At 34.3% G+C, this 26,122-nt stretch overlaps 1 protein-coding gene across 12 annotated transcripts in view; it reads left to right on the forward strand.

Moving 5' to 3' along the window:
* mamo (maternal gene required for meiosis) overlaps window positions 1–26,122 on the forward strand; it is a 530,597-nt gene that overhangs the window by 270,628 nt on the left and 233,847 nt on the right. For all 12 annotated transcript variants that reach the window (XM_065229293.1, XM_065229294.1, XM_065229301.1 and 9 more), the window contains one exon: window positions 17,196–17,356. In XM_065229293.1, the coding sequence (XP_065085365.1) occupies window positions 17,216–17,356 (141 nt within the window). In that variant the 5' untranslated portion in view covers window positions 17,196–17,215. The remainder of the gene's footprint in view (window positions 1–17,195; window positions 17,357–26,122) is intronic.

The following is a 26,122-nucleotide window of genomic DNA, read 5'->3' on the forward strand; positions in this document are numbered from 1 at the left end:
AATATTGCGGCGGTCCATGCACGTTAAGAATGATTCAAGGCCCATCTGCCTTATGCAGAATTTATACGTTGTGTACAGGTTGGACGGGTTCCAGATCGTTTTCTGCTATTCCTGGATCAAATTAATGCAAAGGTGGTGCAATTTTAATTCAGAGTGTATGCTAGACTGATGCAAAATTTGAAATTTTCGCTCCACAGTGTTCAAACGGTTCCAAATCGGGTCCTAATTAGCCTCCGAAAGTTTAAACTAATTTGATAAGAAACTGACATGGCACAAACCATTTACATATTGTACTGTTAACAAGTTCTATTGCTATTCTTATGGGAATTTTTATAAGCTATAACTTTGCAGAAAATCGTTTTTCAGCCAAACGTCAAATTAAATAGTTATTAATTGTTTAAGAGATTGATAATCTTATGGCAAGATTAAGCAACTGTATTGAGAGCAACACTGTATTCTACAGTGTGACATAGTAGCCATGATTTTTGTCCTCTATTCTACGCGCCATAAACACCAATGTTGCCTGCTGAACAGTTGATTGAGCATAATCATAAGACATCAGTGACTTGAATCATTAATAATTTTTGTTCCTTACATTTGATCGAAAAGTGTTCTTTAACAAAGTTGTAGCTGAGAAATTTTTTTAAAGTAGAGTGAACTGATGAATTTTGAGATAGATATGAACCGAAATTATGGTTTCTCCATAGTTATTCCCATATAAACATCAAATGGTTTGTGCCAAGTCAGTTTCTCACCAAATGAGTTCAAATTTTGGGAGACTAATCAGTGCCCAATTTGGAACCGTTTGAGCACTGTGGAGTGAAAATTTCAAATTTTGCATCAGTCTAGTGTATGCATCCGGCAGTTACTTCTGATACCCCCGATAACCTCGATCGTTCGTGATCTATTGTTCGATTGGTGCGGTTGGGTTCGAGTGATGAGTTTGGCATCTGTATTTACGTTGAAATATGATTTCGAATTCCGGAGATCGTGGAAAGAGTTACAATATTGGGTTTTATTGAAAATAAAATGATTTTGGGAAAAATACACACGGTAAATTTTGTTATATAATTTTGAGTAAAAATTGAGTAAAATTTCAACAATTACAATTTGTTTGAGTAAATTGAGTAAAATTTCAACCGGGTTGCGAAAAGTTCCACCGGCTGGAGCGAGAATCGAACCCCCACGTCGTGAAGCTCGCAACACGAATGAACTTTGAGAGATACCGTGAACTGCACGACCACAAAGCCCACTTAAATACTCGAATATTTAAAAAAAATCCTTGCTCAATTTTAGATTTTACGCAGGAGGCATTCATTTGAGACATTCTTATTCGTATTGCTTAAGAAAGTTCAATGATTCGACTAACTGGTCTTGTTTTACGATTTTAGAAAATTATCAAATGTCCATAGTTTTTAAAAGTCCAAAATTTTGTATTTTCGAGAGCTTTTTTAAAAAAAATAGTTCAATAAGAACATTCTGAAATATTTTTGAATTTATAGCTTTTTCTGAATTTTTAATCCAAATTACAAAAAAAAACAAATTACCGTGTACATTTTTACCAGAAATACTGTTTTCTCTTTTACTTTGTCTCAGACGTCATTTCGATCAGAATTGATGTTTTTGTGCTACGATTTTTTGAAAAAAAAAATGCAAGATCCAAAATAGCCGAATTATAGAAAAAATGTGAAAAATTACCCATAACAAACAATTACGTAAAGCTTCATGCAAATCGGAGAAGGTCGAGTCAAAAATTTGTTTCTCTTTGCTATTTGGTCTGGAACTGCCCTGGTGCGATTGTAGGACATAAGGTTGAAGGGACAAAAGGTGGAATGATCAAAAGATTGAAATGGACAAAAGTTCGAATGGACAAAAGGTTGAATGGTCAAAAGATCGAAATGAACAAAAGTTCTAATGAACAAAAGGTCGAATGGTCAAAAGATCGAAATGGACAAAAGGTCGAATGGATAAAAGATTGAAATGAACAAAAGTTCGAATGGACAAAAGGTCAAATGGTCAAAAGATCGAAATGGACAAAAGTTCGAATGTTGAAAAGGTCGAATGGTCCGAGGGGGGCGACACATCTAAATCTCGATTCTAGATGCTCAAAAAATCTCACACTAGCGAATAAATCTTCGAAAAATCTTCTTTCATTTCTCGCATCTACTTGCATCGCGCATCATTTTTTGCAGGAAATCTTCAAAATCGTAATAAATCTTCTTGCTATCTACTCAGCGTACGCGCAGCTAGCCACAGCAAAACACAATATTTACTGCATCGTAGATAGAGTCGTCCCCCTCGGAATGGTCAAAAGATCGAAATGGACAAAAGTTCCAATGTTCAAAAGGTCGAATGGTCAAAATATCGAAATGGACAAAAGTTCTAATGGACAAATGGGTGAATGGATAAATGATAGAAATTGACAAAAGGTCAAATGGACCAACGATCGAATGGGCAAAAGGTTGAATTAATAACATTTTGAATGGACAAAATGTTGAATTAACAAAGATTGAAATGGATAAAAGGTTTATGTGGACAAAAGGTTGCAGTGGACAAAAGGTTGAAATGGACAAAAGATCGAAGTGGACAAAAGGTCGAAGTGGACAAAAGGCCGAAGTGGACAAAAGGTCGAAGTGGACAAAAGGTCGAAAAGATCGTAATGAACAAAAGTTCGAATGTTCAAAAGGTCGAATGGTCAAAAGATCGAAATGGACATAAGTTCGAATGGACAAAAGGTCGAATGGACAAAATATTGAAATGAACAAAAGTTCGAATGGACAAAAGGTCGAATGGTCAAAAGATCGAAATGGACAAAAGTTCAAATGGACAAAAGGTCGAATGGTCAAAAGATCGAAATGACAAAAGTTCAAATGGTCAAAATATCGAAATGGACATAAGTTCTAATTAATAAATGGGCGAATGGAAAAATGATCGATATTGACAAAAGGTCGAATGGACCAACGATCGAATGGGCAAAAGGTTGAATTGATAAAAGTTGGAATTGACAAAATGTTGAATTAACAAAGATTGAAATGGATATGGGTTTATGTGGACAAAAGGTCGAAGTGGACAAAAGGTCGAAGTGGACAAAATGTCGAAGTGGACAAAAGATCGAAGTGGACAAAGTTTGAAGTGGATAAAAGGTCAAAGTGGACAAAAGGTCGAAGTGGACAAAAGGTCGAAGTGGACAAAAGGTCGAAGTAGCCAAAAGGTCGAAGTGGACAAAAAGTCGAAGTGTACAAAAGGTCGAAGTGGACAAAAGGTCGACGTGGACAAAAGATCGAAGGGAAAAAAGTTCAAAATTTATAAACCGCTAAAATTCTTGGAAAATATCATGGGTGGTTAGGTCACAAATATTGTTCCCTATTTAACTCATAAGCTGTTTTTTGGAAACTTATGATAACATATAGTCAGTTACTATGCGTGTCACGGCAATTTAAGAGAAAAATAACTGTGTTTCTCTAAAATATATTGCTTTTTTTAATCTTGAGCAGTTCTTTAGAAGAATTTTCAAGCATCAAGTGAAATTTTTCCGAACAATATTTTATCAATTTTGATGCTAATTTTTTGAACTTTTGTCCATTTCGTAATTTTGTTCACTTAATTTTTTTTTCATTCGACCTTTGGTCAATTCGACCTTTGGTCAATTCGTCCTTTTCTCCATTTGACCTTTTGTCCCTCTAAGATCACTTCTACTGTTTTCCATTCGGCTTTTTATCCATTCGACCTTTTGTCCCTTGAAGATCAATTTGACCTTTTGTAAGTTCGATCTTTTGACCATTCAACCTGTCCCTTTAAGTTCAATTCAACCGTTTTTCATTCGACTTTTTGTCCTTCGAAATTTTGTCCTTCGACAATTTGTTCTTCAACCTTTTTTCGTTCAAACTATTGTCCTTCAACCATTTGTCTTCGGACCTTTTGTCATAGATTCTCTGGTGCAAAGGTTTTGATAGCAGCTTGTTCGCAGCGTATTTGTGAAGTGTGGTTTGGTTCGTGTTTTGTGTGAACACGAAAGGTTCGCGAAAAGCTTTGTTTACGAATCTTCTCGACGAGGGCTCCAGCAGTGTCCGATGGAGATTCCAGGCGTTCCCTGGGGAGGGGAATTTCATACCTTTCCAACAGGGCTTACATACATTTCTAATGGAAATTCTAACCGTTTCCAACTTTGAGCCGTTGAGGTATTCTCGATGGAGGTTCTTTTCCAACGGAGGTTTCTGACGTTTCCGATGGTGGTTTCACACTTGGTTTCGAGACGTTCCAACGAAAATTCCAGGCATCCCTAGTAGGAATTCCATACCCTCCCGACATCGTTTCGAGACGATCCTGACTTGGATTCGAGACGTTCCAGACTAACATTGCAGCTGAAGTCGAAAATAATTCCATACGTTTCCAAAGATAGTTCCTGACGTTTCCGATAGGGATTCCAGATGTTCCTAACTTGGATTTGAAAATTCCAGGCATCTATTGTGTTGGAGTGTTCGAGGTTTTACAATTATCAGTTTCGGATTGGCAGTCTGGCAATCACTCATCAGAACAAATTAATTTTGTAATTTGTAGGCAACCCTAGGAGGAATTCCATACACTTCTGACTTCGATTCGAGACGATCCTGACTTGGATACGAGACGTTCCACATGGAGGTTCCTAACAGGGACTCCAAACGTTTCAGACTTAGATTCCAGATGAAACAGAAAATAAATCCATAAGTTCCCAAAGATAATTTCAGACGTTTCCGACTTGGATTCGATACTTTCCCAATGGGGATTCCAGACGTTCCCGAAGATTATCCTAGATCTTCCCAAGGGAGATTCCAGATGTTCCCTACTGCTGCTTCAGATGTTCCCGAATGTGTTGCCGGATATTCTCGCTGGAGGTTTCAAATGTTCCCAATGAGGATTCCAGACGTTCCCAACTTGGATTCCAGATGTTCCCTAAGGGTTCCAGATGTTTTTGATTTGGATTCAAGATGATACCAATCGGGAATCTAGATATTCCCGACAGAGGTTTCAGACGTTCTTGACCTGGACGTTTCCAGTGGGGATTCCGACTTGGATTTCAAACGTTTCTAACGCAGTTTCATTACTCATACAGCCTAAATTTATTGAATTCTTTCCAACAGATTTTTGTTTAATATCATCGGCATTATGTTTTATCAATGTCAACAAGAATATTTTTATGTGACACATTGCTCTCCAAACCTTGTGTTCTCAATCCCTACCCTGCCATCCATTTGTTACAATTTGTTACCCCTAACCTCGAGATAGCCGCGAGTAATCGGCCCCCGCTTTACTAACGTTAGTTTTAAGAAATTTTGTAATCTAAACAATGAATATCGGCTCTGCAAAGCTACGGCAAATGAGCCTGGAAAAATAAAAGGATTATAAAAAAAATGTGACAATCAGTTTAGATTCGCCATTAAATGCAAGTCTACATAAATTTTCGATGCAGTTTTGCGGAAATTTCTATATGAATTCTGTGAGAATTCGCCATGTAAATTTACAAAAACTACCTATGAAATTATGTGACATATTGGATTTATATTTTGGATTTTGGATTTTAATTTCTGCAAAAATTGTTCATGAATTTTGCCATTTTTATTTAACCTAAAATACTTCAAGATTTTCTCTAGGATTACTTCCACTCAGCTGCTATAAAAAAAAATTCGGAATTATTAAATTATAAAAATCGTAAAATCGTTGATTGTGATGCTCTGAAAGCAAAATTGACGAGTTTGACCCATAAACAAATGCGACACGCGATTTTTTTTTTTTTTCAAATAAATGAGATTCCTGCAAAACTGCTGATAGTAACAAATATTTTTTTTATAATTTCCAAGGTTTATTTGACACCCTGGATCTCAATCCCTTGCTCCAGGTGGGGTCGAAATCTGAAACACAAGGTCGTAATATACGACGCTGACATCGAGGCCCATGTCTTAACCTGAACATAGGCCCATATTGAAAACCCAAAACTCCTTCGACCAAAAATGCAGGTTCTCGGTCAGCCAAGCTTGGGTCCTCTTAGATGTATGAAAGGGCGTTCCATCCTGCTGGAATACGACGTATCCCAAGTAACAATTTGGGTTTTATGAGGGTTCTGTAGACCATGATTTAGACTTGTAGAATGCTATAAAACCACTATAAAACTTGCAATGTTGCTTGGGATTGGTCTTTTCTAAAGTTGGCCTTTATCCATGGCATCTGATGGTTCTTCAGAATGCCGATGTAGACCACCGTGTTCACTTTAAGACCCTCTTTGATGACTACCGGAGGCATTTTTAAATCATTGGACGTTGCTGCTCTTCGACCTTCTTCGGCGAAATGAACCAGTCGGTGCGCGTGTTGGACACCGAATCGATGTTGAAAAGTTTTTCGTCAGAGAACACGATTATAGGTTTTCCTATCTTCAAGTTGGAGAGAAACCGCTTGGATCGCTCAAGCCGTAGTTTCTTTCAGGTGGCGCTTCACTCTAGCCCTAGATGAAGCCTTCAAGTTATCTTTGACCAACCGTTGCATCGAGGTGTTGAAGATATTTGCTTGTCTTGCAAATTTCCGGATCGACCTTTTAGGATTCTCCGTTATGTTCCTTTTGACAGATTTGACAACCCCTGCAGTGCGTGCCGATGACGGACGTCCACTTTTTGGCTTCCGTGGATGTGTTCCAGCAAGAAGAGAATGTTTAATCTGATGGCCCGGTTGCATCCCTCGATCTTCGTAATCTCTATCATTGGCTTTTGGGCGAGAAGCAAACTCGTAACAATTTCTTAACGGGTCCTTTTTAGTAAATTTTCTTAACGAAAATCACTGTTTTGTTGGCATCACTTCACAGTAGACTAAGCTTTAAACAATGTCGTTTTTAATGGGTCATACTGTATGTGTCAAACACATACTTTACAACCTCTTTGTGTAGCTTACAACTGCTAATTATCAATATAATACCGCATTTAATGATTTCAGAATTCCGAAAAACAATTATTTATAGAAAGTGAGTTGCAGCAAGCCTGATTTCGTCTAAACAATTTGTTGGAGAAATTTTCTTGAAGTTCTACAAAAATGTCACTGGAAAAAGTTCCTTTAAAATTCTGCAAGAATTACTCTTTAAAATTCGCCATAAGTTCCTTTGAAGTTCTGCGAAAAATCTCCATGAATAGCTGTGAGAATTTTCCTTGAAAGTATGCAGAAAATTGTCTCTTAGCTCAGCCATGGAATTATGAGAAAAAACTACCAGGGACAGCAATGGTAATGTAGGACTACGTGGTCTTATATAATAAATCTTATTTGTTAACTGCAGAAGGAGCTTGTGTTTTGTGTACGAATATGAATTTGATCGGGGTTCTCTCTGTTTCTTCTCTTTAGTATGACGCGCTTGACATAGATGACCCACAGCGACTCAAGAGGAGCTACTGATTCCGATCAATAGCGGTGCGACTTCTTCCTCCTTCTATGGTTGCTCATGTGGGCTGCAGCTCGCTGCTTGCAGGCAGCCTTTCGTTGTGTACTAGAGAACATCACCACTCACCACGCGGCGATTGAATAAACACCGTTTGGTGAGACCGGATGGAATTCAACTTTGAAATCTGTGTTAGGGAAATCGCTTTTCGCAGGCAATCGGTGATAATTTTAATTATCATAGCAAAAGTTGCACATTCTTGCAATTTTCAATAGTGACATTTCGAAAAAATGATAAAGTCTAAAATTTAACAGATGTGTAGAAATATTTCTGATTGTATGGTGATAAAGTTATTGAAATTTATCCAGCGGCAGTTGAGTTATTAACGATCAAAATCTTTCATAATTTTGTTACATGTTCCATTTTCGGTTTTCAAAAAGTGTACCCCCATATAGAAATCACAGACGTAGTCCTACGTCAAAAATGCTGAATTTTTCATAATAGTTCCACAAGAATTCCCCTGGATGTTTTAGAAGTATTCCTCTTCAAAATCTTTTAAAATTGTCCTTGATTTAGCTCGTTTTTAGACCAAAGAGGTACACAAACAAGCTTATCCAAATCAGCTCATAAATCGCACTGCTTTTCCCCTCCTCTCAAATTTTAAAATGTTTCACGTTGCCGAAAGATCTGATCTCACTGTTCGCATGATCCGGTAAAGATAGTGATCAATGTTAATGAGATATTTCGACTAATGTCGACATAGGAAATTCGCCTCGTTAGTGCTTGCCCACACTTGGAAAAACATTCAAAACTGCATTCTCACTTTTCTTTCAACAAGGACTTTAGCAAACCAACTTTTTCATTCCTCACTTGAACCCAAGTACCAGTATTCAAATCCAAACGAGACCAAACCTCGGGCCGTTGTTCCACCAACCACATTCCATAATTTAATTCCAATATTGTTTAATTCAAGTCCGAACACAAAAATCAAACCCGTGTTATGCTTCAATTCATTATCGAATTAAAAATGTAGATTTTCACATTATAATGCATATAAATTAGTTCGCCACCTCTCCTTTCTTCCATGCTTTCATCCTTCGAATCCGCGGCTAGCACGCGTCGTCGTCGTCGTCGTCGCCACCGCCGTTCGCCGCAAGCCCGCCGAAGGCACACAACCTACACGTTCTCTACTCTCGCGCGCAGTGCCCAATCGCGGCATATCGATCTCGATCGGATTAGCTCGCTCGATGTGTTCACGCTTTTTGCTTACATATGCCCGCATGCCAGGCACACACTTGTCCACCCTCGGGGCTCTTGCCGGGATTCAGGACGCACCACCACCGACCGGGAGAAGAGAACGCTAAAACCAACAAACATCTCGTTCGCTTGCTGCCCGTTGCTGGCTGACCAGCAGCCACTTTAGGACCGAGAAGGAAAACATCGCTTTTTTTTCGCCCGGACTGGAAGGCGGAAAATATGTTGCCAAGAGTTGTTCTTACTTTGCTTGCATCCCGGTCATCGGTTCGACCGGGATTCAACGCAAGCTGGCGCTGAACAAGTTGGCAATCGTCGCTTCCAAAAGGCTGCCCCAGAGTTTACAAAGTAGTGTGGCTTGAGTTTGTGGGGGCCGTGGGGACGGAGGGGGGGGGGGGTTTAGGCAGGAGCACGTGCCCGTTGTGTGTGGTCAGACAATCATCATCAAAACGGTCGGCAGCGAAGGTAGTGGTGATTGTCGATGGATTATAAGAGAACGGTGGAATGACGTTTAAAGTTTGACTCCTTTTGGGGAAAAAAATGTTCTAATCTGTGTGAAAATCGGGGGGAGAAAATGTTCCCATTTTGAACTTTGATAGAAGTTGATAGTTTGAAAGCAATCAAATATCGTTGCGCATAGATTGGGTTCTAAGTGTTTGAGAAACTCATTAAATTATTTAAAAAAATGTATTGTTTAGATGGACGAAATTTGATTTATTTCGCCTCCCTACCTCCTCTAGCTGTGCTAGCCTGGATAAGAATTAGAGTTGATTGGAGTTAGATCAAACATTTAGGAACAAAATGAGTCTGTCAGAGACTGAGAACGTTACGAATTGTATCTTCATTATGCGACATTGTTCGCTGTAATTTTGATGCGGGATTTTGCTCGGGTAACAACACCATCGTCGAGCAAAGTCTAGATGCAGACAGCAAATCAAAATTAAATTTTGATATCAACGTCAAACTGAAATCTTGATTTCATTTCATTTTACGCAATTTACAGGTTTGATATCAAATTTTGTTTTCACTTTGCTAAACATTTGCTCTTCAAAAATATGTAAATGCAGTTTTGTTTACATTGCCTTAGCAGAACATCAAATTGAATAAGTTATCAACAGGAAAAATTCACAACAATGCAATTGTTGTGTGCAATTTGTTTGAAATTTTCCACTCGCTTTCTTCCCAAAAGTAAGTTAGTTGTACCCAAAAGTAGGTGATTATGATTATACTCAACGTTGGGCTCCCACACATTACTATCCCTGTTGAGTGGATTTGCTCCTCCGTTTTTGATAACATTAGAAGAAGAAAAGGAGACAAACGAAAGTAGGTAAATGTGAAGAGGCCGCTGGGTACTTTTTTCTTACCGTGTAGCCGAGATGGAAAGTTTCACTAAAAACGAATCTACTCAGAGAGTGAATCGCTTTTACTCATTCGTGTGGAAAATTTTCTAAAAGTGTATTTTACTCATCCGCTGACGCTCATGTGTAAAAGTTAATTACAACTGAGAAGAAGTTGCTCAATCTTTGAGTTATATTTAATTTTCCGTGTAAAACGCAACGAACACCCCTTTATAGAGCTTTTTGACGTTTAATCAGAGCACACTACTGCACCATTTAAACCGAACGAGTGCGAGCAAGAGGGAAACAGATTAATGGGAAAACAAACCTTCCATTGATTCAGGTGTGCTAGATAGAGAAAGACGATTAAACGTCAAAAAGGTGTAGAGCATTCGGCAGTCAAACGATGACTGCAGTCAAATTTTCAAGGTTTCCCTCATCTGTGCTGATTTGCTAGCGCTAGTGTAGCCGGCGCCGGTGGTGTAGTGGTCAGTAAAGCCGTTGGTCCCGGCCCATGTGAATGGGTGCGATATCCTACACAGGTGTGGAAGCTGCCTTCCTGCTCATTCGATTGTCGTCAATGGATGGCAATCGATGTCTGTCGGTGATTGGCACTAGATTGCGGAACAGAGACCGACGTTAAATAAAGGAATGAAGAAAAAGAAGAAGCGCTAGTGTACTAGAACTGTACTGAAAAGTAGCAAGCCTAATGTAAACAGGGCGTCAGCATCTACCAAGTGGTACCGGCTCGTCTCTCTGTTCTCACGATAGTCATAGCGAGCGAGCATGTAATTGGTTGTTTGGAGCTGAAAACTTTGATCAATTTTCAATAGCTAACCATTGATAAACAACAATCATCTTTATGCCCGACAAATCTTACGTTCAATTTGAATAAAATTGTGTAATTAAAATTGAATTTCATTCATAGATGACCATGTTATAAGCGTTCAAAACCTAACACTATTTCTTCACACATTTTTTTTTTATTTGCACCCCAGTATAGTCCACAAAGACGTAATCCTACGTAAAAAAATGGGTTGCTTGTTAAAGTGAAAATGGACTATTTTCCAGTCAAGGCGCGGTTTGAAAAATAATAACTTTACTAAAAAACAATTTTCAATTGAATATACTCATCCAGGGTGCCTTCCATTCATTTTGACTAAATAAGTGTTTTATGAAATTATAGAATAATACGATATTATGATGATATTTTGTATGCGTAAGCAGATAGAAAAGATTGTAAAATTTAGCAAATTTAGCATTGACAGAGTCAGAATGAGCGTTTTTCTGATCGCCTCTTCGCGAAGAGTGGGTGAGATAAATTACAAAATCGCTTATTGCGACTCTCATGTAGCAAAATTGGCAGGTATTATGTGTCAAACACAAACTTAACAATCTTTTCTCGTTGTTTACATAATCAAAATATTTTCATAATGTCTTATTATTCCATAATTTCTTAAAACATTTTTTTAGTCAAAATGAATGGAAGGCACCCTGTACTCATCTAGCCCCTAACATCGAGATAGATGCAGATAGATAAGATTCTGCAATAATTTTAAATCCAATTCTACAAGGATTTGAGAAAAACTTCAACAATAATTTAGGATTAGATTCTACAAGATTATAAGATTACATTTAACAAGAGTTTAATATAAAGTTCAACAAGAATTGAGTATTGAATTCCACAAGACTTGTTTATTAAATTCTACAAGAACTGCAGATTAATATCTACAGGAATATTTCATTAAATTCATCCAGAATTTTAGATACACTTCGATATGAATTCAAGATTAAATTCGACAGGAATTGAAGTCGAACTTCTGCAAGAAATTATTGTAAAATTTTGTGAAAAATAAGATTACGTTTTACAAGAATTTAAGTTCAAATTCTACAAGAATTTTAGATTGTATTCCTCAAGAATCTTTAAGTAAATTCTGCAAGAATTTAAGGTTAAATTCAACAAGAATTTACGATTGAATTCTACAGGTAGATTTTTAATTATAAATGAATTAAGATTAAATTCTTCAAAAATTCGAGACTTAATTCTACATGTAAGATTAAATTCCATAATAAATTGAGATAAAACTCTTCGTTTAAGATTCAATTCTGCAAGAAAATAAATTCTACAAGACTTGTTTATTAAATTCTGCAATAATTTTAGATTAAATTCTACAAGAAGTTTGCATAAAATTCTATATGAACTTTTCATTAAATTCTACAAGAATAATTTATTAAATTTATCCAGAATTTTAGAAACACTTCGATAAGAATTCAAGATTAAATTCGACAAGAATTGGAGTCGAACTTCTGCAAGAAATTATTGTAAAATTTTATAAAACATAAGATTAAGTTTTACAAGAATTAAAGTTCAAATTCTAAAAGAATTAAGGATTGTATTCCTCAAGAATCTCAAAGTAAATTCTGCAAGAATTAAGGGTTAAATTCAACAAGAATTTTCGATTGAATTCTACAAGTAGATTTTTAATAAAAAATGAATTAAGGTTAAATTCTTCAAAAAATCGAGACTTACTTCTACATGTAACATTAAATTCTACAAGAAATTAAAATAAAAATTTTCATGTAAGATTCAATTCTGCAAGAAAATGATCTCTACAAGACTTGTTTATTAAAATCTGCAATAATTTTAGATTCAATTCTACAAGAAGTTTGCATAAAACTCTATAAGAATTTTTCATGAAATTCTACAAGAATAATTTATTAAATTCATCCAGAATTTTAGATACTTTTCGATAAGAATTCAAGATTCAATTCGACATGAATTGGAGTCGAACTTCTGCAAGAAATTATTGTAAAATTTTGCAAAAATAAGATTAAGTTTTACAAGAATTAAAATTCAAATTCTAAAAGAATTTAAGATTGTTTTCCTCAAGAATTTCAAAGTTAATTATGCAAGAATTAGGGGTTAAATTCTACAAGTAGATTTTTAACAATAAATAAATTAAGATTAAATTCTTCAAAAATTCGAGACTTACTTCTAAATGTAAGATTAAATTCTACAAGAAGATAAGATAAATTTCTTCATGTAAGATTCAATTCTGCAAAAAAATACAAGAAGAATTTGAGATTAAATTAAGAATTAAATTTTATTTTTTTTTTTAAATTTAAAATTAAATTCGATAAAAAATTAAGTCTAAATCCTACAAGAATTTAAGATTAAATAATAAAAGAATTAAGAATCAAATTCTGCAAGAATTTCAGTTATTATTCTTCGAGAATTTAAGGGTAAATTTTTCAAGATTTTAAGATTAAATTCTCTACAAGAATTTGAGAGAACCTTCAACAAGAATTTGATATTATATTATATAAGACTTTTAGATAAGATTCTACAAGAAGTTAAGATTAAATTCTACAAGAATTTAAGATTAACTTTGACAAGACCTTAGAATTTAATTCTACAGAAATTTAAGTCTAAATTCGATAACTTTTAAAATTAAATTCTTCTGAAATTTAATTCTAAATTGTACAAGAATTTAAGATTAAATTCTTAAACATTTTTAGATCAAATTCTATAACAATTTCATATAAAATTCTACAAGAATTTCACATAAAATTCTACAAAAATTTCACATAAAACTCTACAAGAATTTCATAAAATTCTACCAAAAAATTGAGATTAAATTCTTTAAGAACTTTAGATTAATTTCTACCAGAATTTTAAATTAAATTGTACATTAATTTTGGATTAAAGTCTACAAGAATTTAAGATTAAATTCTACAAGAATTTTAGTTTAAATTCAACAAAAATTTTAAACTAAATTCTACTAGAATTTAAGAATAAATTATTCAAGAAATTTAAGACTTAATTCAACGAGAATTTTTAATCAAATCTTAAAAGAATTTTAAGATTAAATTCTACAAAAATATTAGATTTAATTCTACAAGGATTTTAGATGAAAAACTTCAAGAAATTTCAGTTCAATCCTGCAAGAATTTAAGATTGAACTCTTCTAGAATTAAAGATTCAATTCTACAAAAAAATATGATAACATTCTACAAGAATCTAAGATTAAATTGTGCAAGAAAATTATTTTTACATTAAATGCTAAAAGAACATGCGATTACATTCGACAGGAATTTAAGATTAACTTCGGCAAAAATTTAATCTAAAATTTCACAGGAATTTAAGTCTAAATTCTACAAGAATTGAATATTAAATTCTACAAGATTTTGAGGTAATGTTTGACAAGAATTGAAGATTAAATTCTGCATACATTTAAGATTTTAGGGAGGATATCGAGTGATGGAGGTAAATTTTGGAATTTTTGTATGGAAGAAGAGGTCTAAATAGCCTGGATTTCCGTCGAGTTAGGGAGCGATCGAGTAAGGGAGAGTTGATCATAAATCTTCAAAAATTATTCAAAAGCCCTTCGATAATCCGAGCAACATACAAAAATTGCGAAAACTTTGTTGGTTGTGCCTACAGCTTGCCAAATTATTAACAGTTCGGTTCAGTTTTGGAAAAAAAAATGCTCATTCGAGACCAATTGTGTTTACATTATGATTTTTTTTTTTAATTGTGATAATTTTCTTAAAAGTTATGTCTATTTCTGTTAAAAATGCTCAAAAGTTGTGAAAATTTCCTAGGACAGATTTTCGTTCAATTATATTGAGAAGTTGTGATTAGTTTCGAAAAAATCTGTGGATTTCAATTCTCATTGTGATCAATTTCATTCAAAGCTGCAACCAACTTCTTTTGCAATTTTTATCGATTTTTGAAAAGCTTGACATTCCAATGCAATTTGAGCAATATTATATTTTTTTTTTAATTTCTTGGTAGAAAGACATGACTACTTTATTTGATTTGATTTGATTTGATTTGATCGGTGGTTACTAAAGCAATGTCCCTTTTTATTGGAGAAAAAGTGTTATCAATTTCGCTGAAATTGACGGCAGATTTGGTTAAAGATTGCTTAAATATGGTTGAGATGTTTATGGAAGTTTTACTTTTTCCCGGAATTTGTTTTAGTAATTGTATTTTATTAAATTGGAGTCAGAGTCGAAGAGTCGGAGTCGAAGAGTCGGAGTCGAAGAGTCGGAGTCGAAGAGTCGGAGTCGAAGAGTCGGAGTCGAAGAGTCGGAGTCGAAGAGTCGGAGTCGAAGAGTCGGAGTCGAAGAGTCGGAGTCGAAGAGTCGGAGTCGAAGAGTCGGAGTCGAAGAGTCGGAGTCGAAGAGTCGGAGTCGAACAGTCGGAGTCGAAGAGTCGGAGTCGAAGAGTCGGAGTCGAAGAGTCGGAGTCGAAGAGTCGGAGTCGAAGAGTCGGAGTCGAAGAGTCGGAGTCCAAGAGTCGGAGTCGAAGAGTTGGAGTCGAAGAGTCGGAGTCGAAGAGTCGGAGTCGAAGAGTCGGAGTCGAAGAGTCGGAGTCGAAGAGTCGGAGTCGAAGAGTCGGAGTCGAAGAGTCGGAGTCGAAGAGTCGGAGTCGAAGAGTCGGAGTCGAAGAGTCGGAGTCGAAGAGTCGGAGTCGAAGAGTCGGAGTCGAAGAGTCGGTCTCGAAGAGTCGGTCTCGAAGAGTCGGTCTCGAAGAGTCGGTCTCGAAGAGTCGGTCTCGAAGAGTCGGTCTTGAAGAGTCGGTCTCGAAGAGTCGGTCTCGAAGAGTCGGTCTCGAAGAGTCGGTCTTGAAGATTCGGAGTCGAAGAATCGGAGTCGAAGAATCGGAGTCGAAGATCCGGAGTCGAAGAATCGGAGTCGAAGGCTATAGGCAGGGTTGCTTCCACTCTCTTCGCTGTTAAAAAAAAAAGTTTCTACTAAATTATGGAATCATTGAATGAGCGCTCACGAATCATAAAATCATTGATTGTGACTCTCTGAATGCAAAATTGACTGATTTTATGTGTCAAACCTATACTTTTCAACCTCTTCTTGTAAATTACAAGTACAAATTTGAGTTCATAATTTCGAAAAACATTTTTTATAGCGAAGTGACTGTAAGCAGATTAGATTTTCTTTAAAGAAAAATTAAGAACTAAAGACTCCTCTTTCGACGTTCCTCCGGAATGTTCATCCGCAACCATATTTTCCCCGAGAAAATTTTCCGCAATGCGACCGTGCAACACAATACCTTTCGCCGCCCGTTCTCCGTATGCAGATAATCCATCTCGGCTCGGTTCATGTTGGTCCCATTAAGGCGTTCGGACCCGGGCCCAAGCGGCCACAAGGTCCACAGTCAACCGCGAGGCACAGAGCGCATGCGTTAATTAAGGAAATTAGTAACCCACGCCTGATTTATGAATTAACACGATTATGCGGTACACGGGATGGGGTTCGCTTCTCCTCCAACAACCCATCGAGAGAGGGAGAGACCCTTATCTCGAAAACACTGTTTCGCTGCGCCGTTTTGAAAGTCAGCCGCTAACCGACACCCACTCGAAGCTTGGAATTCCTCCTCCGCTGGTGCTCCCCTTAAATCATTTCCCGAGCAGTTTGGTGGCACGGGAAGACACGGGGAACCCAATATTGCACCGCCACCACGCAGCCTGCAAGCAAGCAGAAGGTAATCCCAGAAGCACTCCGACCGCTATGTACCAGTGCAACTTACCTGACAGCGAACATGCTGCCCGGTGACACATGTGTGGTTGTGCAGAGCATGATTTCTTTCGCGCTGAGGCGAACAACAACAACCACAACAAGGAAATCCGATGACATTACTGCTTTTGCTTTTGTTTTTGCTACTCTACCGGTGGTACTGGGACGTCACTGGCCGTTATTGTTTGGGATTGTGTCATGTTTTCTGCTCTTAATTTTCCGCGGTCATATGTCGATGGAACAAGTTGTTGTTGTTATTGGAAGAAAGGGCGGCATTGATTGCAGGGTTTCTGCACCGTTGGCATTTTAAGATGATGGAATCTACTTGTTTGATTTCGAATGGGACTATTATCCTGTCATAAGGGAAGAGTGACAGCCACAACCTGGTGAAAAGGTCTTGTGGTGATAGAGAACTAGCAACACTGTCGTTACCATCGATTAGAGAAGTTCGGTCGATGATTGAATTGAAGGAACCGTTCCATGTCTCTGAATACGTATTCGGTACCATGGAATAGAACGAACCGTTCCTCGTGTCTTGATTACTTTTCTTGATTATTGGGATTCCATCAAAGATTCTGAAAACGATTCGATCCTAACATTATTCCAATATGTATCCCCAATTTCCCCACAGCTTACAACACTTAAACTAACGCCACGTTCCCCTTTCTCTCCCACAGCAGCGTAAGCTGTCACCGACATGGGCAGTGAGCATTACTGCTTGAGGTGGCACAATCATCAATCCAACCTGTTAGGGGTGTTTAGCCAATTGCTGCAGGACGAGAGTCTGGTGGACGTAACACTAGCTTGCTCAGAGGGCGCCTCCATCAGAGCCCACAAGGTGAGTGTTTTCCCAATTTCCCATCCTTCCACAGATTACTATTCTTAAGATCGGCCGACACGACTCAGTCCACGATTGGTGAGGACAAAAATCAATCACCGTCACGGAGCATTTCCCCTTCGATCGCTCAATATCACCGCCGAAGACGACGATATCGGAACCCCAGTGACAGGAGAAAAACGCTGATCATGACTCGAATCTCTCGAACCAGTAGCCAAAACAACAACCTCCCGGTACCGTGCACTCACAGCGGGACCCCCCTCTTGAGTGAGTTGTGTTTTTCCAGGCCGTCCAATACTTAGCGCGCACGTCCATCGGGTCCGCACAGAGATCGCAGAGCCTGTAATGGATGCGTTGATGATGATGATCTTTGCCCATCGAGCAAGCCAGCGAACGGGCGAACGAGTGAGTGCTCAAAGAAGCCGCCCCGTGTGACTTTTGACTCCCTCCCCGTGGTGCGAATATGCGATTATGTGATGCGATTGCACCCAATGGGTTTCCCTTCTATGCCGCCGCTCGGTGTAATGATTTATGAGATTCGAAAGATGAACTCGATCCGAGGAGGTCGACGAGGTGGTCTTCGTGGGATCTTGCGCGAGCCACTCACTCAGAATTATCAAATTTCCCAATGTGACGCAAGCCCGTCGTCCAAACTGTTTTTACAAACAAAGCCAAACACACGCACCTCTTCCCGATGATGCGACGAATCCAGAAGCCTCTCACATTGCAATTCTGTTGTATTGGTTGTTGGTTGGATGGTCTCAATTTCGCGTTTTGTCGTCGCCTGTCGTGTTGTTTGGTTGTACGCTGTCGTGTTTGCTCTCATTCCACATCCCTTGTTCCGAGTCGAGTAGAGTCAAACCAAAGCCAACGCATCGCTTTTTTTTCTCAACGGCGACGACGACGGCGACGAGGATGACGACGAACATGATGGTGAGGGTGGGTGGTTGTTGCAACACTGCAACTCAGAGGAAAGACGAACCTTTTACGAGAACCAAGTGCGTTCTGCTGGGGCAGTCCGGTGTGGTGTGTAAAGTAAACAGTGTTCTGAGGGAGGAGATGATACGGGTCCGTACTGGAAAGCCACCGAGGAAGCTGTGCTTGTTGACAGTTGAAGGTGGTAGTCAGTTTTTGTTTCCGACGGCAAATCTGTTGTGAATCTTTTGAGAATCTTTAAGTAATTCTATTTTAATCTTCTAGAAGAACCTCAATTGAAATGTGATCTCAATAATACAAGATTAAATTCTACAAGAATTCTGGATTATATCTTATCAGAAAATGAACAAGAGTTCAAGATTCGATTCTACAAAATTGAAGATTAAATTTTACAAGAATTCCAAATTCAAATCCAAATTGAAAAGTTACAAGAAGTTTTCATTAAATTCTATACGAATTTTTCGTTAAATACTATAGGAATATTTCTTTAAATTCATCCAGAATTGTAGATATACTCAGGCATGGAAAATCATTTGCATTCATTTCGTGCATTCATTTACATTCATTTGCCCCTAACTTAATTCATCGACAGAATTCCGCAAAACGATGTATGAAACTTTTGTAGATTTTGATATTAACTACAACTTTTGTTAAAAACTCAAATCCGTATCTCTTATGCATGACAAACCAGAGCAAACAGAATCCACTTCTGTTTTTCAGTGAATGTATTTTACATTCACTGAAAAACAGTAACGAGTTCTGCCCGCTCTAATTCGTGATACATAAGGGATACAAATTTGAGTTATCGGCAAAAGTTGTAGCTTATAATAAAACCTACTAAATCTCTATACATCATCATTTGCTGTTGATGAAAAAAGTTAGAGGCAAATGAATGTAAATAAATGCATGAAATGAATGCAAATGATTTTCCATGCTTGGATATACTTCGATAAAAATTCAAGATTAAATTCTACCGGAATTTAAGTCGAAATTCTGCAAGAAATGATTAAAATTTTGCAAAAAAAATAAGATTAAGTTTCTAAGATTCTAAAAGAATTTAAGATTGTATTCCTCAAGAATCCTAAAGTAAATTCTACAAGAATGTTAGGTAAAATTCAACAAGAATTTACGATTAAATTCTACAAGTAGACAATTTATAAATGAATTAAGATTAAATTCATGAAAAATTCGCGACTTCATTCTACATTAAAGGGCAAAGATTAAGATTAAATTCTACAAGAATTGAAGACAAAAAAAAAATTCATGTAAGATTCAATTCTGCAAGCAAATAAATACTACAAGAATTTGAGCCTAAATTCTACAACAATTAAAAATGAACTTCGACAAGAATTAAAAATTTAATTCAACAGAAATTTAAGTCTTAATTCTACAAGAAATTAAGATTAAATCAGAAAAGAACTTAGCATCACATTCTGCAAGAATTTCAAAATTTATTCTTCAAAAATTTGATGATCTTTACAAGAATTTGAGAGAACCTTCAACAAGTATTTGATATTCTATAAGACTTTAAGATTATATTCTACAAGAATTTTAGATTCAATTCTACAAAAATTTAAGATTAACTTCGGCAAGAATTTGAAATGAAATTCTACCGGAATTTAAGTCCAAATTCGAAAAATTTTAAAATAAAATTCGACAGAAATTTAAATTTAAATTTATCAAGAATTAAAAATTGAATTCTTAAGCATTTAAAGATCAAATTAAAAAAAATCTAGAATTTCAGATTAAATTCTACAAGAATTTCAGATAAAATTCTTTAAGAATTTTAGATTCAATTCAACAAGAATTTGAGATTAAATTTTAAAAGAATTTTAAATTAAATTCTACAACAATTTTAGATTAAATTCTACAAGAATTTAGGTTTAAATTCTACAAGAATTTAAGTTTAAATTCTACAAGAATTTTAGATTAAATTCTACACGAATGTATTATTAAATTCTACAAGAATTTTAGATTAAATTCTACAAGAATTTCAGATTAAGTTCTATAAGAATTTAAGAATAAATTCTTCGACAAATTTGAGACTAAATTCTACGAGAATTTTACATCAAATCCTTCAAGAGTTTAAAGATTAAATTCAACAATAATTTTTGATAAAATTCTACAAGAATATAAGATTTTATTTTACAAGAATTAAAGATTAAAACTCTAAATAAATTTAAATTCAATTCTGCAGTGATTTACATTTAACTCTTCTGGAATTAAAGATTAAATTCTACAAGAATTTAGGAGAAAATTCTTCAAAACTCTAATATTTAATCCTGCAAGATCTTTATTTCAATTAAATACTACAAGAATTTGCGATTACATTCTACAGGAATTAAAGATCAAATTCCTCGAGAATTTTAGATTAAAACTGTCAAGAAATTTAAATTCATTTCTGCAAGAATTTAATATTTAACTCTACTAGAATTCATAATTTAATTCTACAAGAATTTAGGATAAAATTCTACAAGAATCTAAAATTAAATGCAGTAATATTTTTTTTTTTAATTAAATTCTACAAGGATTTGCGATTACTATCTACAGGAATTTAAGATTAACTTCAGCAAGAATTTAATATAAATTTATACAAGAATTTGAGTCTTAATTCTATAAGAATTGAATATTAAATTCTGCAAGAATTTGAGGCAATGTTTGAGAAAAATTGAAAAATAAATTCTTCCAGAATTGAAGATTAAATTCTGCAAACATTGAAGATTAAGTATTACATAAATTTAAGATTTTAATAATTCTGCAAGAATTTAGGTTTAAATTGTACAACCATTTGGAATTGAATTGTACAGAAAATTATGATTTACTTCGACAAGAATATTCAGCAAGAAATAACGATTATTTAAATTAATAAAAATAAGATTTTAAATTCTTCTGGAATCAAAATTAAACTCTTCGTGAATTAATGATTAACAAATTAGATCAGATTAAATTTTACAAGAATTCCAGATTCAATTCTTTCGAAAAGTGCCAGATTAAATTCTACAATAAGTTAAACGAGAGATAAGGTTTAAGCTCTACAGGATTAAATTCTTCTAAATACCTGAAGATTGAATTCTTCAGAAATTGAAGATTGAATTCTACAAGAAATTAAGATTTAAGTCTACAAGAATTTAAGATTTAACTCTACACGAATTCAAAATTCAATTCTACAAGAAGTTAAGATTCAATTCTATAAGAATTTAAGAGAAAATTCTACAAGAATTTAAGATGAAAATTCTACAAGAATTAAAGATTTGATTTTACAAGAATTCAGGATTCAATTCTACAAGAAGTCAAAATACAATACTACAAGAATTTAAGAGAAAATTCTACAAGAATTTTAGATTTAATTCTACAATAATTAAGGATTTGACTTTACAAGAATTCAAGATTCAATTCTACAAGATGTTAAGATTCAATTCTACAAAAATTTAAGATGAAATTCTACAAAAATTTAAGATTCAATTCTACAAGAATTTTACATTCAACTCTACAATAATTTAAAATGCAATTCTACAAGAATTTGTGATTAATCTTAAGATTTAATAATTCTGCAAGAATTAAGGTTTCAGTTGTACAACAATTTGGAATTGAATTGTACAAAAATTAAAGATTAAATTCCACAAGAATTTAAGATTCATTTTAACAGGGATTAAGGATTAAATTTTACAAGATTTTAAGATTAATTTCTACAAGAATTTATGATTCAATTCTGCAAGAATTTATGATTCAATTCTACAAGAATTTATGATTCAATTCTACAAGAATTTAAGATTCAATTCTACAAGAATTGAAGATTAAATTCTACATGAATTTAAGATAAAATTGTACAAGAATTTACCATTCAATTCTTCAAGAATTTGAAATAAAATTCCACAAAAATTTAAGATAAAATTCTGCAAGAATTTCAGATGAATTCGCTTAGAATTTCAGATTTAATTCTACAAGAATTTAAGAGTAAATTTAGGGGCGACCCCGGCGTAATGGTAAACATCTATACCTCTCATGCCAAAGTCATGAGTTCAAATCTCAACCCCGGACAAGTCACGAATGACCCATGAGTGTTAAAGTGACTATAATAAAAATAAAAATAGAAAAAAGAGTAAATTTTTCATGAATTTGATTTAAAATTCTTCAAGAGTTTAAGATTTAATTGGACAGGAACAAAAATCTTGACTCGACAAAAGATTTTGATTATATTCTGCGAACAAATGCAAATTAAGTTTTGCATGAATTTAAGATTAAATTATACACTAATGTCAAATAAAATTCTACAAGAATTCAAAATTGATAGGTTTGAGCTCTACAGAATCAAATGCTTCAGGAGTTCACGATTAAAATCTTCATGAATTTAAGATGTCACCATCTGAAGAGTTAATTCGTTATGAATTGAAGAATAAATTCTACAAGCATTTAAGATTTTATAGTACAAGAATTAAAGATTGAATGCTGCAAATTATATGAACAATTAAGGTTAAATTACATAACAATTTAAGATAAAATTCTACAGGAATTTGAAATTTAATTCTTCAGGAATTTTAAATTAAATTTAACAAGAATTTCTGATAAAATTCTACTAAAATTTAAGATTCAATTCTACAAAAATGAAAGATTCAATTCTACAAGAATTATTTAAGATTCAATTCTACAAGATTTTAAGATATATATCTTCAAGAATTTAAGATTTAATTCTGAAAGAATTACAGATTAATTTTTCTAGAATTTAAGTATAAGTTCTAAAACAATCTAAGATTTAATTCAACAAGAATTTGGAATAAACGCTACAAGAATTAAAGATTAAGTCCTGCAAGAATTAAAGACTAAATTCTACAATAATTTAAGATATTATTATACAAGAATTTAAGATATCATTCTACAAGAATTTAAAACTAAATTCAACAAAAATGTTGGATTCAACCGAAGACATCATGTCAAGAAGACTGGCAACTTTGCCAGTATCAAAGCGACAGATACAATAGCGCTGCGCTTGAGTGAAGGTGGAAGCAACGCTTAGAAAAATGAGCAAATACACAAACCTTTCTTCTGAGGATGTAATCTTTGCTATCAAATTCGTTCGAAGCATTTACCTTTGAGCGACAGATGACACGATTGTACCTGTCTCATAGCGTTTGTAAGAGGAAATGGAAGAGTTGCCAGTCTTCTTGATTTGTTGTCTTCGATTCAACTCTACAATGATTTAAGATAAAACGCTAAAATAATTTAAGATTCAATTATGCAACAATTTAAGATTTCATTCGACTAGAATTTAAGATTTGATTCTTAAAGAAATACAGATTAAATTTTTCTAGAATTGAAGGATAAATTCTTAAATAATTTAAGATTAACTCCTTCAAGAATTTACGATTGAATTCTACAAAAATTTAAGATTAACTCCTACAAGAACGTACGTTTTAATTCTACAAGAAATTAAGATTCAATTCTACAAGAATTTAAGATTCAAATCTACAAGAATTTAAGATTAAGTTCTACAAGAATTTAAAATTAATTTCTACAAGAATTTAAGATTAAATTGTGCAAGAATTTAAAATAAAATTCTTCAAGAATTTAAGATTCAATGCTACAAGAATGTTCGATTCATCTTTACAATGATTTAAGATTCAACTCTGCAATAATTTATCATACAATTATACAAGAATTAAAGATTTAATTCGACAAGAATTAAAGATTTAATTCGACAAGAATTAAAGATTTAATTCTAAACTAATTACAAATTAAAATCTTCTAGAATTTAACTATTAATTCTAAAACAATATAAGGTTTAATTTTAAAATAATTAGGAATAAACTCTACAAGAATTTAAGATTAAATCTTACAAGAATCTACGATTCAATTCTACACTTAATTAATATTCAAGTCAATAAGAATTTAAGATTCGATTCTTCAAGAAATCCTAAAGAAATCCTACAAGAATTTACGATTCAATTCTACACTAAATTAATATTCAAGTCAACAAGAATTTAAGATTAGATTCTTCAAGAATTTAAGATTAAGTTCTACAAGAATTTAAGATAAAATTCTTCAAGAATTTAAGATAAAATTCTACAAGAATTTGAGATAAATTTCTACAAGAATTTAACGCTACAATAATTTAAGATTCAATATACAAAAATTTAAGATTTAATTCGACAACAATTTAGGATTAAATTTTCTTTGAATTTCGGATTAAATTTTACAATAATTTAAGATTTAACTCTACAAGAATTCAATTTTAGATTCTGCAAGAGTTGAAGATTTAATTCGACATAAGTATTGATTCGACAATAACTTATGATTATATTCTGCAAAAAGATAGATTAAGTTTTATTTAGATTAAATTATACAACAATGTAAGATAAAATTCTACAGGAATTAAAAATTGATAGGTGTGAGCTCTACATAACACAATGCTTCAGGAGTTTAAGACTAAAGTCTTAATGAATTTAAAATTAGATTCTTTAGCATTTGAAGATTACAGTCGTCAAGAATTTAAGCATAAACTCTACAATTAATAAAGATTTAATTATTAACTTAATAGTACAAGAATTTAAGATTAAATGCTGCAAATTCTATAAAAAAATGAAGATTTATTTTCATAAGAATTTTAGATAAAATTCTATAGGAATTGGAAATTGAATTCCTCAGGATTTTTAAATTAAATTTTATAAGAATTTCTGATTAAATTTCTTCAAGAATTTAAGATTAAATTCTACATAATTTTTTGTTTATTAAATGCTACATAAATGGATCGAATAGTTTCATATCAAGTCCTGCATGATGTTTATACAAGAGTTTAAGCTTGATTTAGTGCTTTAACTAAGCACTGCAAGTATCAGAATCAAATTTTAAATTAAAATCTTCTAAATTTTAAGACTAAATTCATCAGGAATTTCATATTTAGTTCTACCACTGTTCCAGATTATATTCTAAAAGAGTAGCAGATGAAATTAAACAAGAAGTTGAACAGGAGTTCAATTTTAAAATTTTACGGCATTTATGATTTATTTTAGGAGACTCATAGCCTAGTCAGTAAAGGTTCGGGATTACCAGGGTGGGAGGCCAGGTTCGATTCCCGGTCCGGTCGAGGAAATCTTTCGGGTCAGAAATTGGCATAGAGAATCATTCTGCTTGCCACACCATATACAACATCGAAAGCTTTCAATTAGTAACTGTGGAAGGGCATTTAGAACAATTTAGAAGTTAAGAGCACGCTATTAGCTTATATGTGATAAGTAATAAGTTTTAAATGCGTAAAAGAAGAATAATAATGCATTTATGATTATGTTCCACAGGTATTTCAGATTAAATTGTACAAGAACTTAAGATTTAATTCCACAAGAATTTCGGATTAAATTACAGTGAATTCTTCCTTACGCGCCCAACTCGATATGCTCTATAACTTAATAGAAATCCAGGCAACTTCGACCACTTTTCTTATACAAATTTCCAAAATTTACATCAGTAATTCGGTATTCTCCCGAACTCGATGATCGATTATGAATATGAAAATTGGCTTCCACGACTAATATTTCCCTGTATAAGCTAGTCTGCACCTAAAATTGTTTGTTTGTTAGGCTTCTCTAGAAACACAAAGAGAAATATCTGCTCACCCGCATGAAGTCGGATACCCCTGGAAAGCAAGACCGAATTCCGGATCCTTCAAAAATGTGAAGCAGGAAGTTTCCGGCCCCGAAACCAAGACTTCATATAGTCGTGTAGACTCGTAATCTACTCGGAGAATAACGGCTAGCTTGACCATCGCTAATGCGCCTTCCACTGTAAACACTGAACCAGATACTGCAAGTACATCATGCCGAGTTCGTCACACTGGAAATC

This window comes from Ochlerotatus camptorhynchus, unplaced genomic scaffold (assembly GCF_037179485.1).
Source record: "Ochlerotatus camptorhynchus isolate MF236.1 unplaced genomic scaffold, CSIRO-AGI_Acam_v1.1 ptg000313l, whole genome shotgun sequence".
Classification (NCBI taxonomy): domain Eukaryota; kingdom Metazoa; phylum Arthropoda; class Insecta; order Diptera; family Culicidae; genus Ochlerotatus; species Ochlerotatus camptorhynchus.